The sequence below is a fragment of the Ochotona princeps genome, chromosome 1 (assembly GCF_030435755.1).
Source record: "Ochotona princeps isolate mOchPri1 chromosome 1, mOchPri1.hap1, whole genome shotgun sequence".
Taxonomy (NCBI): domain Eukaryota; kingdom Metazoa; phylum Chordata; class Mammalia; order Lagomorpha; family Ochotonidae; genus Ochotona; species Ochotona princeps.
In genome coordinates this window covers 115,344,909-115,355,320 of record NC_080832.1, presented here as the reverse complement: position 1 = coordinate 115,355,320, position 10,412 = coordinate 115,344,909, and the positions used below count along the sequence as shown (strand labels likewise).

The window sequence follows — 10,412 nt, the reverse complement described above, 5'->3', positions numbered from 1 at the left end:
AGCTGGAAACATTGACTCTAGTTCCAGAGGGTCCCATTTCTTCATGGAGATGCTCCATAGCAGGAAACTAAATATTGCACGTTGGAGGTGAGAAGAGGCAGAGTGGAGGGGGCAGGCTCATGAGGAGGCAACTCTTGAGGCGGCTCCTCAATCAGAAGGCTTTGAATCCTGTCCAGACTCACCACAGCAGGAGGAGGCTGTGGGTGCGGGCCTGGCTCGGGCTCTGCAGTTACACTGCCTTCTCTGTGGGAGGACAGGGCCTTCTGTGGGTGGTGGGTGGCAGGACTCAGGCGCAGAGTTCTGTGCCCCTCCTAAGTCTCAAGGTGCTGTGCACTCTAGGAAGCAGTCAGGTGGGTGAAGTTTCCCCACGGTGAGTTCTGGGGAATGTGGAGAACAGAACAGGTCGAACTCTGGGCTGCTCCAGAACTTTGGAAGTTGAAATAAGCAGGCAGCGGCAAGGGGTGGGCATCGTCTGACCTGATAGGTTCCAAGAATACAGGGAAACAGATGTCTGGAAATTTTTGTATTTTACTGGGATGCTTTTATAAAAATGAATTGATTTATTTATTTACTATCTTTTTTGAGATAAGTAGGAGAGGCAAGGAACTCTAGGTCACGACATGCATTCCCAGCCTGCAGGCTGCAGATTGCCTGGGGAAGGAGATATGGGGGTGTGCTGACTTGGGAGAAGCTGAGGACTTATTTGACAGGGAAGGAATGACTTCTGTGGTCTTCTACACACTGGGCCTCTACACTCACAGGTAGGCAAGGGAGCTGAGATGGAGTGGTTTAGAGAGGGAACACAAGAGGGCATGTCTGGATTAGGCCAAGTTATCCTCCCGTGTGAGATTTGGTTGGGCTAAATAGTATCGGTTCCTGCCCACTGGCACACACCAAAGCTTGGGCTGCAGTCATGATTGGCTGAGCTAGGTCTCAGTGCCTTCCTGTGAGTGTTAGAGCAGCTGGTGGGCCATGAGAGGCTGGGCTGGGCTGAGCACCCCCCAAATTAAATTTGCGAGAGAACTGGATGTGGGGGCAGATTCTGCTGGGGAATTGTGGGCTTGCCTCTGTAGGACTGCAACATCCACCAGTTTCCCAGGAGAGCTGGGGGCAGAGTGTGAAGAGTCAAGCCAGGCTGGACCACCGAAGAGTCAAGCCAGGCTGGAAGCCACCTGTCACAGAAAATAGAGCTGGGGAAGGCCAGGTGGGGCCAGACGACAGCACTGGCAGGTAAGTGAAAGGGCCAGCACTGAGGGCAGACCATGCCAAACAGGGCCACTACATCCAAAGTATGAGTGATATCCATGGTTGGGAGCAAGCCTGGTAGGAGAACGTGGGGAAACTTCCCTACTAGGCTGCAGTTCCTGCTGGGGAGCGTAAGAACCAGGGCTGAGGGCTAGCCCAGCCAGACAGCGCTGCAGCAGTCATCAGAACTTGTGTGGATCCAGTCTAGGGCCAGGCTGGGCTGGGCCAGGCCTCAGCACCCACTGGTGCTCACAAGAGCCAGAATGGGTGTGGAACAGGTTGGGTTAGGTTGCAGCACCCTCTGGTTCACATGAGAACCAGATCTGGGGGTGGACTAGACTATGCTAGACTGTAGCACCCATTGATGAGAGCTAGAATGGGTGCGGGCAATTAGGCTCGGCCACATCACATGCCCGTGAGTGCCAGGACTAGGGACTGTCAGTGTGGGTAGCAGCACCTGCTGGGACCCGTGAGTCTGTAGCTGGGAGCAGACTGGTAGGGGAACGTGGGGAAATTCCTGCTAGGCACAGCTCTTTCTGGTGAATACAAGAGGTGGGAGTGGGAGCAGGCCATGCAAGGTTGGGTTGCAGTACATGTTGGCATATGTGTGAGCTTGATCTGGGAGCAGGCCAGGCAGAGTTAGCATGAATGAGAGCCAGGACAGGGTGCAGACCAGACCAGGCCCGGCTGCACCACAACACCAGCCAGTCCACGTGAGGGCAGTTGCTAGGTGTGGACCCATCTGGGCTAGACTGCTTCACCTGCTTCTGAGAGCTGAGACTGGGGGCAGACCATCACTGTCTGGGCTGTAGCACAGGACCCAGGACTGGGAATGGGACTGGTAGGGGAATTTCAGGGACTACCATGCTGGGCTTCTGCTTCCATGGATGAGTATGAGAACTGGTAATATCCTCGGAAAATAGTTCCCCATATCAGGGTTCTCTAAAGGCACATCTATGACTGACCCTTATTCACAGAGCCTGGTGCAGTTGGATAGCAAGGGTTGACCACCTTCCCACCTTCCTTGGTGGAGAAGAGAAAAAAAAAGTGAAACATTTGTTGCACGCATTTTTTTCCATACTTGAACCCAATCCACCCTAATCAGAGGCCCACATGGAAAGACATGCCTCTCAGTTTGCAAATACCATTAATTGAAAAATAGAAAGAATTAAAAAGAAAAAAAAGACAAATAATGAAGTGTTGTACAGTTATAATTAATACAGTAATATATAAAGTATTCAAGAACGATTCCATAAAATATTGAAACTTTCAGGTTTATTTTTTTTGCTAAAATAACACACGTTTGACCTTTTTAAGATTATATGTAATGAGGGCCCGGAGCGATAGCATAGCGGCTGAAGTCCTCGCCTTGAATGTGCCAGGATCCCATATGGGTGCCGGTTCTAATCCCAGCAGCTCCACTTTCCATCCAGCTCCCTGCTTGAGGTCTGGAAAAGCAGTAGAGGATGGCCCAAAGCCTTGGCACCCTGCACCCATGTGGGAGACCCAGAAGAGTCTCCTGGCTCCTGGCTTCGGATTAGCTCATCTCCAGCCGTTGCAGCTGCTTGGAGAGTGAACCATTGTATGGAAGATCTTCCTCTCTGTCTCTCCTTCTCTCTGTATATCTGACTTCACATTAAAAATAAATAATTTTTTTTTTTAAAAAAGATCATATTTACTGAAAAGCTGAGTGTCACACAGAGGCCAGTGAAGACAAAGAGACATTCTCTCTCTGCTGGCTTACTCCCCAAATTTCTGCTAGGGCTGCTCCACACCAAAGTCAGGACTCAGAGCTTCATCAGCATCTCCCAAGTGGGCAGCACGGGCCCAAGTACTTGCACTGGTTTCAGCTGCTTTCCCAAAGGAATTAGCAAGGAGTTGCATCAGACACTGCAGCCAGGACTGCTGCTGAATAACATGGGATGCTCCCTGCAAGCAATGCCTTAACCCCCTCTGATGCAACGTGGGGTCTTTGCTCTTTCCCAAAAAAGCAGAGTAACAGAGAGACAGAGACACTCCACTTATACCCACCGGCTCACTCACCAAATGGCCACAGTCAAGTCTGTTGACTCCGTCTGGGTCCCCCACATGCGTGTCAGGCAAAGCTGGAGCACAAGCAGAGGTGCTATGATGTGTGTGTGTGTGTGTGTGTGTGTGTGTGCGTGTGTGTGTGTGTGTGTGTGTGTGTAGGAAGAGAGAGACGTGAGAAGGAGCAAGAGAAGGAGAGAGTGAGCTGTTCCAAGCTCCACCAGCTGCACCACACTGCCTGCTGTTGCGGTACCATGCTCAGAAGTGCCATGTTCCCAAGGCGTTCACTGTGGTGTTCCCTTCCATTCAGGTGCCAACTGCTAAGGATATGGCATTTCTACTTCACATCCTTGCAGAATCAACTTTAGAACAAGGCATCAGGACAAACCCTTGTTCAAAGCCAAGAACTGGGCATCCAGATGCTAAGGAGCTTCTCCAGAACCGGGCAGGCAGAGCTTGAGGCCTCATCTCACTGCCTCTTTCAGACCAGACACACTGTTTCATGTTGGGTCAGACTACTTCTCAGAGTTCTGAAGCTGTCAGGTCCAGTTACAGGAATGAGAAGCCTGACTGCTGTTCCTGCCCCGTGCAGAAAGAACCCACCCAGCAGCTTGTGAGGGCAGCATCACCACATGGGTGCACCTGCACGCCAACCTTCAGCCCTCAGGCCAGACACAGCCACTCAGAGGAGCAGGTGGCTTTAGTGCCATGGTAAACACACACACGACGGTTTTACACAGAAATGAAGCTGCAGCATAGCACTGCGTCTCCAGCTGCTGTCCCGACTGGGGCCGATTTTCAGTGTCATGCAGTAACATAATTGGTGCTGACCTCATGAACAAAGAGGGAGAGAAACCAGCAAGACAGCATGCATTTTATATTGAAGTTTATTTACCACAAAATAAAACCACTGGCTTCAGTTAGACAAGCACATACAAAATACAAAACGAAAGTAAAGTTGCTTCTACATTGAAAACTGGTAGAAAGTAAGCTCAGCAGTAGAATGAGAAATGTACATGCCTACACATTGCACATCACGTTCGCAGCTAAGAAAGGACAGAATACAAGCTACGTCTGCGTCCCCCTAGCTCCAAAAGTCATGTGTGGGTGAGGGTCCCACCAAGGGCATCTGTCTAACCCACCCCTCATCTGAGAGGAACTCAAAGACAACCACATGGTACAGGTCCAACCTTGCATGAACTGCAAAGCTTCCAAAGAAGATCTGGGTCTCACTCAACAATAATAACGATGCCACTAGTTACTGTGAGGTTAGAACTTCACTTTAGAAGGAACTTAACCATACAGACTTACCGACAAAAAAAGATACATATTTTCTCTATATGTCACACACACCTATATATATCTGACAACACAGTCCCTTTGTCCCAGTTGTATGGCTCCGAGGGAGGCCAGGCCCCTAGTCGACCTCCTCAATGGTGGGGCCAGAGCCAGAGCCGCCCCTGGGCCCCTGGGCGCCAAAGCCCCCAGCGGCCCCGGGGCCAGCCGCACCCTGGTACAGGCCGCTGATGATGGGGTTGCACAGCTGCTCCAGCTCCTTGCGCTTGTGCTCAAACTCGTCCTTGTCGGCCAGGCTGTTGGCGTCCAGCCACGCGATGACCTCCTGGCACTTGTCCAGCACCTTCCTCTTGTCGGCCTCGCTGATCTTGCCCTTGAGGCCGTCGTCCTCCACGGCGCTCTTCATGTTGAAGGCGTAGGACTCGAGGGCGTTCTTGGCCGCCACCCTGTCGCGCTGCACCTCGTCCTCGGCTTTGTACCTCTCGGCCTCCTGCACCATGCGCTCGATCTCCTCCTTGCTGAGCCGGCCCTTGTCGTTGGTGATGGTGATCTTGTTGGCCTTGCCGGTGCTCTTGTCGGTGGCCGTGACGTTGAGGATGCCGTTGGCGTCGATGTCGAAGGTCACCTCGATCTGGGGCACGCCCCGCGGCGCCGGCGGGATGCCGCTGAGCTCGAAGCGGCCCAGCAGGTTGTTGTCGCGCGTCATGGCGCGCTCGCCCTCGTACACCTGGATCAGCACGCCGGGCTGGTTGTCCGAGTAGGTGGTGAAGGTCTGCGTCTGCTTGGTGGGGATGGTGGAGTTGCGCTTGATGAGCGCCGTCATCACGCCGCCCGCCGTCTCCAGCCCCAGCGACAGCGGCGCCACGTCCAGCAGCAGCAGGTCCTGCACGTTCTCCGACTTGTCGCCCATCAGGATGGCCGCCTGCACGGCCGCGCCGTACGCCACCGCCTCGTCCGGGTTGATGCTCTTGTTGAGCTCGCGCCCGTTGAAGAAGTCCTGCAGCAGCTTCTGCACCTTGGGGATGCGCGTGGAGCCGCCCACCAGCACCAGGTCGTGGATCTGCGCCTTGTCCAGCTTGGCGTCGCGCAGCGCCTTCTCCACGGGCTCCAGCGTGCCGCGGAACAGGTCCGAGCACAGCTCCTCGAAGCGCGCCCGCGTGATGGACGTGTAGAAGTCGATGCCCTCGAAGAGCGAGTCGATCTCCAGGTTGGCCTGCGTGCTGGACGACAGCGTGCGCTTGGCCCGCTCGCACGCCGTGCGCAGCCGCCGCACGGCGCGCTTGTTCTGGCTGATGTCCTTCTTGTGCTTCCTCTTGAACTCCTCCACGAAGTGGCTCACCAGCCGGTTGTCGAAGTCCTCGCCGCCCAGGTGCGTGTCGCCCGCCGTGGCCTTCACCTCGAAGATGCCGTCGTCGATGGTCAGGATGGACACGTCGAACGTGCCCCCGCCCAGGTCGAAGATGAGCACGTTGCGCTCCCCCTTGCCCTTGCGGTCCAGCCCGTAGGCGATGGCGGCCGCCGTGGGCTCGTTGATGATCCTCAGCACGTTGAGGCCCGCGATCACGCCCGCGTCCTTGGTCGCCTGCCGCTGCGAGTCGTTGAAGTACGCCGGCACCGTGATCACCGCGTTGCTCACCGCCTGGCCCAGGTACGCCTCGGCGATCTCCTTCATCTTGGTCAGCACCATCGACGAGATCTCCTCCGGGTAGAACGCCTTGCTCTCCCCCTTGTAGCTCACCTGCACCTTGGGCTTGTCGCCCTCGCTCACCACCTGGAACGGCCAGTGCTTCATGTCCGACTGCACCACCGGGTCGCCGAACTTGCGCCCGATCAGCCGCTTCGCGTCGAACACCGTGTTCTGCGGGTTCATGGCCACCTGGTTCTTGGCCGCGTCGCCGATCAGACGCTCCGTGTCCGTGAAGGCCACGTAGCTGGGCGTGGTGCGGTTGCCCTGGTCGTTGGCGATGATCTCCACCTTGCCGTGCTGGAACACGCCCACGCACGAGTAGGTCGTGCCCAGGTCGATGCCGATCGCTACCGTCTTGGCCATGCCGCCGCCTCGCTCTCGCCGCCTCTGCTCAGGGACCGTCTCTGTGTGTCTCTCTCTCTGTCTCTCTCAGGGAAGAAGGCGCGTTCGCACGCTCCCGCCGGGGTCCTCAGGCGCTCCGGGAGGCCGCGGGGAACGGGAGTCGCTCGGGCTCGCGCTGTCGGAGATGCTCGCGGTGCCCTTGGTGGCCTCGGCCGCCGTCAGCTGCTGTCAGCTGCTGTCAGGATCGCGGGATCGCAGTTGCCCCGCTCCGCCGGCCGCGGCCTTTATACGTCGCGCCCGCACCCCGCCCGCCGCCTCCTCAGCCAGTCAGCGAGCTCGGCCGGGCTGCCCGCTCGCGAAGCTTCCAGGCGTTTCTGCGGGCGCCCGGCCCTCGGGCTTCTGGCCACCAATGGGAACGCAGGGGGCCGTCCTTCGGCAGAAGTCTCCAGACGCTTCTGGGGTTCTCTGGAGCGGACCCTGGAGCCGGCGGGGAAGGGGGAGCGAGCGGGGCGGCGGCTGTGGAGTCGGCCTGGGTGGCGGCGGGCGCTGCGGGCGGTGTGGGCGCGGGGCGGTGAGCGCCGAGGGAGGGACTGAAGTGGTTGTGCGGTTTCGGGTTGGAATGCGGGCTCCGTGAATGCGGGGACAGCCGGAAGGGAGAAAGCTTGGGCTTTCAGGACGGAAATCTGGCGTTGACGTGAGTGGACCTCACGTATTTGCCAAGCGCCCCTCAACGGTACCTGGTGATCTGGGCTCTGAGGGACACTCTGCCTCTCCCTTTTACACACACTGTCTTTGCTCTCAGTTAAACTCCATTCTCTCAATTTTACTGGCAAAACCGAGGGAAAAAGAGCATCGTTTAGTTTTGGACATCGTTTTTAATCTTCGTGGGTGGATTATCCATGCAAAGGGACTTTTTCGTTGAAAGAATCGAGTCCTGGAGACAGTGTGTAGGGCGATGTAATATCCCTAGCCAAGGGAAGGGCTCCGAGCTTGGGAAAGTTGAGTTAGTCTGTCAAGCCCCTCTTTGCAGGCGCCACCAGTGCCCTTTGCGTGGTGTTTGAGTTGAATGTCAGTAAGAAAAAAAAAAAAAAACAAAACAAAACAAAAAAAACCACCTCTTTCCCAGCCTGCACCAAGTGGCTTGGCTTTATTACTTTGGTACTTCTCGGGTTCCCTCACTCTTCCCAGCGTGGGTCCCCTTCTGCCCCTCCACCTTTTCTGAGTCTGTTCAGTCGCAGACTCTTTGTGGCTTACTGAGTCATCTGGAGTTACTTAGCCGTGTCGCAGTTCAATTCGGGCTTTCTAGGGGAGATGCTGCGGTCCCTTTCAGCGTGTGAAGGGACCGCGCAGAGGCCAGGGCGCCCTGAGTCTCTTTGCTGTGGCCTGAGTGATGTTCTTCCACTCTCAGTCACAGGTCTCCCCACCCCACCAGACTAGGTCACTTTTAAAACGGAACCCCAGAGAAAGAGAGCGCTGCTTTGGACATCGTTTTAATCTGCAGATCGGTTATCTAGAGCTAAGAGTCTTTTAGTTTAAAATAAAAGGGTTCTGTAGAGAGGCAGTGTTGCATGCAATAAGGGGCATTTTTGAGGGAAGGCTGTGCTCCGCCGTGGGGCAGGCAGGGTGGCAGTAGCCCTGAGTCATTCGTGTGCTTGTCCCTGCCCGCGGTCACGACCCTTAGCCTCAGTCTGGACCTGGGTGTAAATAACAAAAAAATTTTCCACTGAATGCATACGGACTTTTAAGGCTTATTCCTCCTGTTTCCTCCCCCTCCCCAGCCCGGGGTCGGTATGGTGCCATTCTACTTCTCAATGTCTGGCTCTTTTTTGCTTGGTGGTTGGAACCAGACTTCATCTACTTCAGAGACCCAATTGGTTCTTAAGTGTGTCTCTGTGGCCCCTAAGCTGGAAACCACTTTCAGACTAAATGTAACAGTGTTAAGTCCGGTCTAGGCTTCTTCAACAGGACACATCAGTGCTTTTTCAAGATTTTGGCTAAAAGCCAAATTCTAGTTTTAATTCCTGCTGAGGTTACTTGCCATGCAGTTAATTCGGCCATTTAGGGCTTTATCCTGGAAACCAATGCCCTGTGAGTCCCCTCCATGTTTTAAGCACCTATTGCATTTGGTAGCTACCTCACCCTTTTTGTCCTTCCTGTGTGGGAGTCCTTGTTAGGCACCTGAACATCACGTGATGTGAAAGAAATAGTGAGGAGTACACAGCCTGTGAAGAAATTAAACCTGTTGCACAATTGGCAGGAGGTTGTTTTGATTAAGGAAGCCTGTATGCCCTCAATTGTCATTTTCTTTCTCGAAACAAAGAAAACAGGTTTATTTTTATTTAAAAGGAGGAGTTGCAGACAGAGGAGGAGAGGCTGAGAGTTACAGCAGGAGAGAGAGCATGCCTGTATTCACAGCTCACTCCTGCAGCAAGCATTGCAGGTAGAGACTTAATTTGGTAAACCACCATGCTGCCCCAATTATCATTTTCAAACACACACCAACACACCCATATTCATTCTCCTCCCATGCCTCTTTTTTCCACAATTAAACACTTTTTTTTTTTCAGGGATCCATGGGTATTTATTCTTATTCGTTATTTGCTAACCTAAACTATGCCTGGGTGTGTGCCTGTGCTCTTCTGCAGGTTGACAATCCTTTGATAATCAGGTGCAGCTCCGAGTAAATCCCAGTCTAATCTGATCAGCCTGGGACACTTGAGGAATTATCCTTTTCCCTGCGCTATCTCTGGCTGCAGATTCCCTCACCCTTTCTTCTTCAGTGCCCAGAGTTGTCACTTCCACAGACTCTCAATCTTGCCCCCTCACTCAGAAAGCTTCCTGCTCATCAGCTTTTACCCTCACTATCACCCATCACCACTGGCAGTTATGGATTTACTTCCTTCTTTTCTATACAACTGCGTTTTAGAATAGTCTCTGCTGGAGCCCTCTGACTCCCCTAAGCAACAGGGAAATGGCAGGGGGAGGCATTCACATCTCCACTGCACTAAATATGGTGGTAAGACCCTGGCACTGCTACCACAAGGGAAACAGGAAAGTCCACTAAAATGTCCCCCAGGAACGAAACAATCATCTAGGCATTGTGACCAAGTGTCTACAGTTCTATACTGCTCTTTCTTTTTTGTAAAGTTCCTCTATTTTTCCAAGTATTATTTTATTTGAAAGGCAGAGTTACAGAGAGAGGGAGAGAGAGAAATCTTCCAACTGCTGATTCACTTCCCAAATGGCTACAATGGCCAGTGCTGGCGCAGGCCAAAGCCAGGAGCCAGGAGTTTCATCCAGGGGCCCTATGTGAATGCAGGGGCCCAAAGCTTTAGGGCCGTCCTCTGCCATTTTCTCAGGGCACAAACAGGGAGCTGGATTGCAAGTGAAGGAGTGGGGATTCAAATTGGCATGCATGTATGATGCTGGCATGACAGACAATGGCTTAACCCACAATGTCAGCACTCAGATTTTCTGTTTATGGATTGGCCTAGAATGCTGCTTATCTATAATCTTTATTTCTTGGCAAGAAGTCTATCAGTTGGATTTTCTCTTTTATCCTGGATACTGCACAAGGTAGAAACCCAATGACAAGTTTGATTGTTACGTAGGGTGAGTATAAGAACTGCAAGAAGAAGTTATTTTGGTTAATTATAGAATTATATTTTTGCTAGATTTGCTGTTTGGCAGGAATGAGGCTTAGCTTTCCTAAGCTGGTGGCTGCAGTGACCAGAGCTGAGCCAATCCAAAGCCAAGAGCCAGGAGCTTCTTCTGGGTCTCCCACGCTGGTGCAGGGTTCCAAGACTTTGGGCTG

General features: G+C 53.5%; 1 protein-coding gene across 1 annotated transcript; it reads right to left on the bottom strand.

Moving 5' to 3' along the window:
• Positions 1–4,142: 4,142 nt before the first annotated feature.
• On the bottom strand, positions 4,143–6,654 carry LOC131480459 (heat shock 70 kDa protein 1). Its single transcript, XM_058665355.1, has one exon. It carries the CDS (start codon positions 6,617–6,619, stop codon positions 4,691–4,693), a length of 1,929 nt encoding a protein of 642 aa, XP_058521338.1. The 5' UTR covers positions 6,620–6,654; the 3' UTR covers positions 4,143–4,690.
• Between the last annotated feature and the right edge of the window lie 3,758 nt (positions 6,655–10,412).

Bases quoted from the DNA above. Each gene is read 5' to 3' on its own strand.
- LOC131480459 (XM_058665355.1), bottom strand. From the start codon at position 6,619: ATGGCCAAGACGGTAGCGATCGGCATCGACCTGGGCACGACCTACTCG.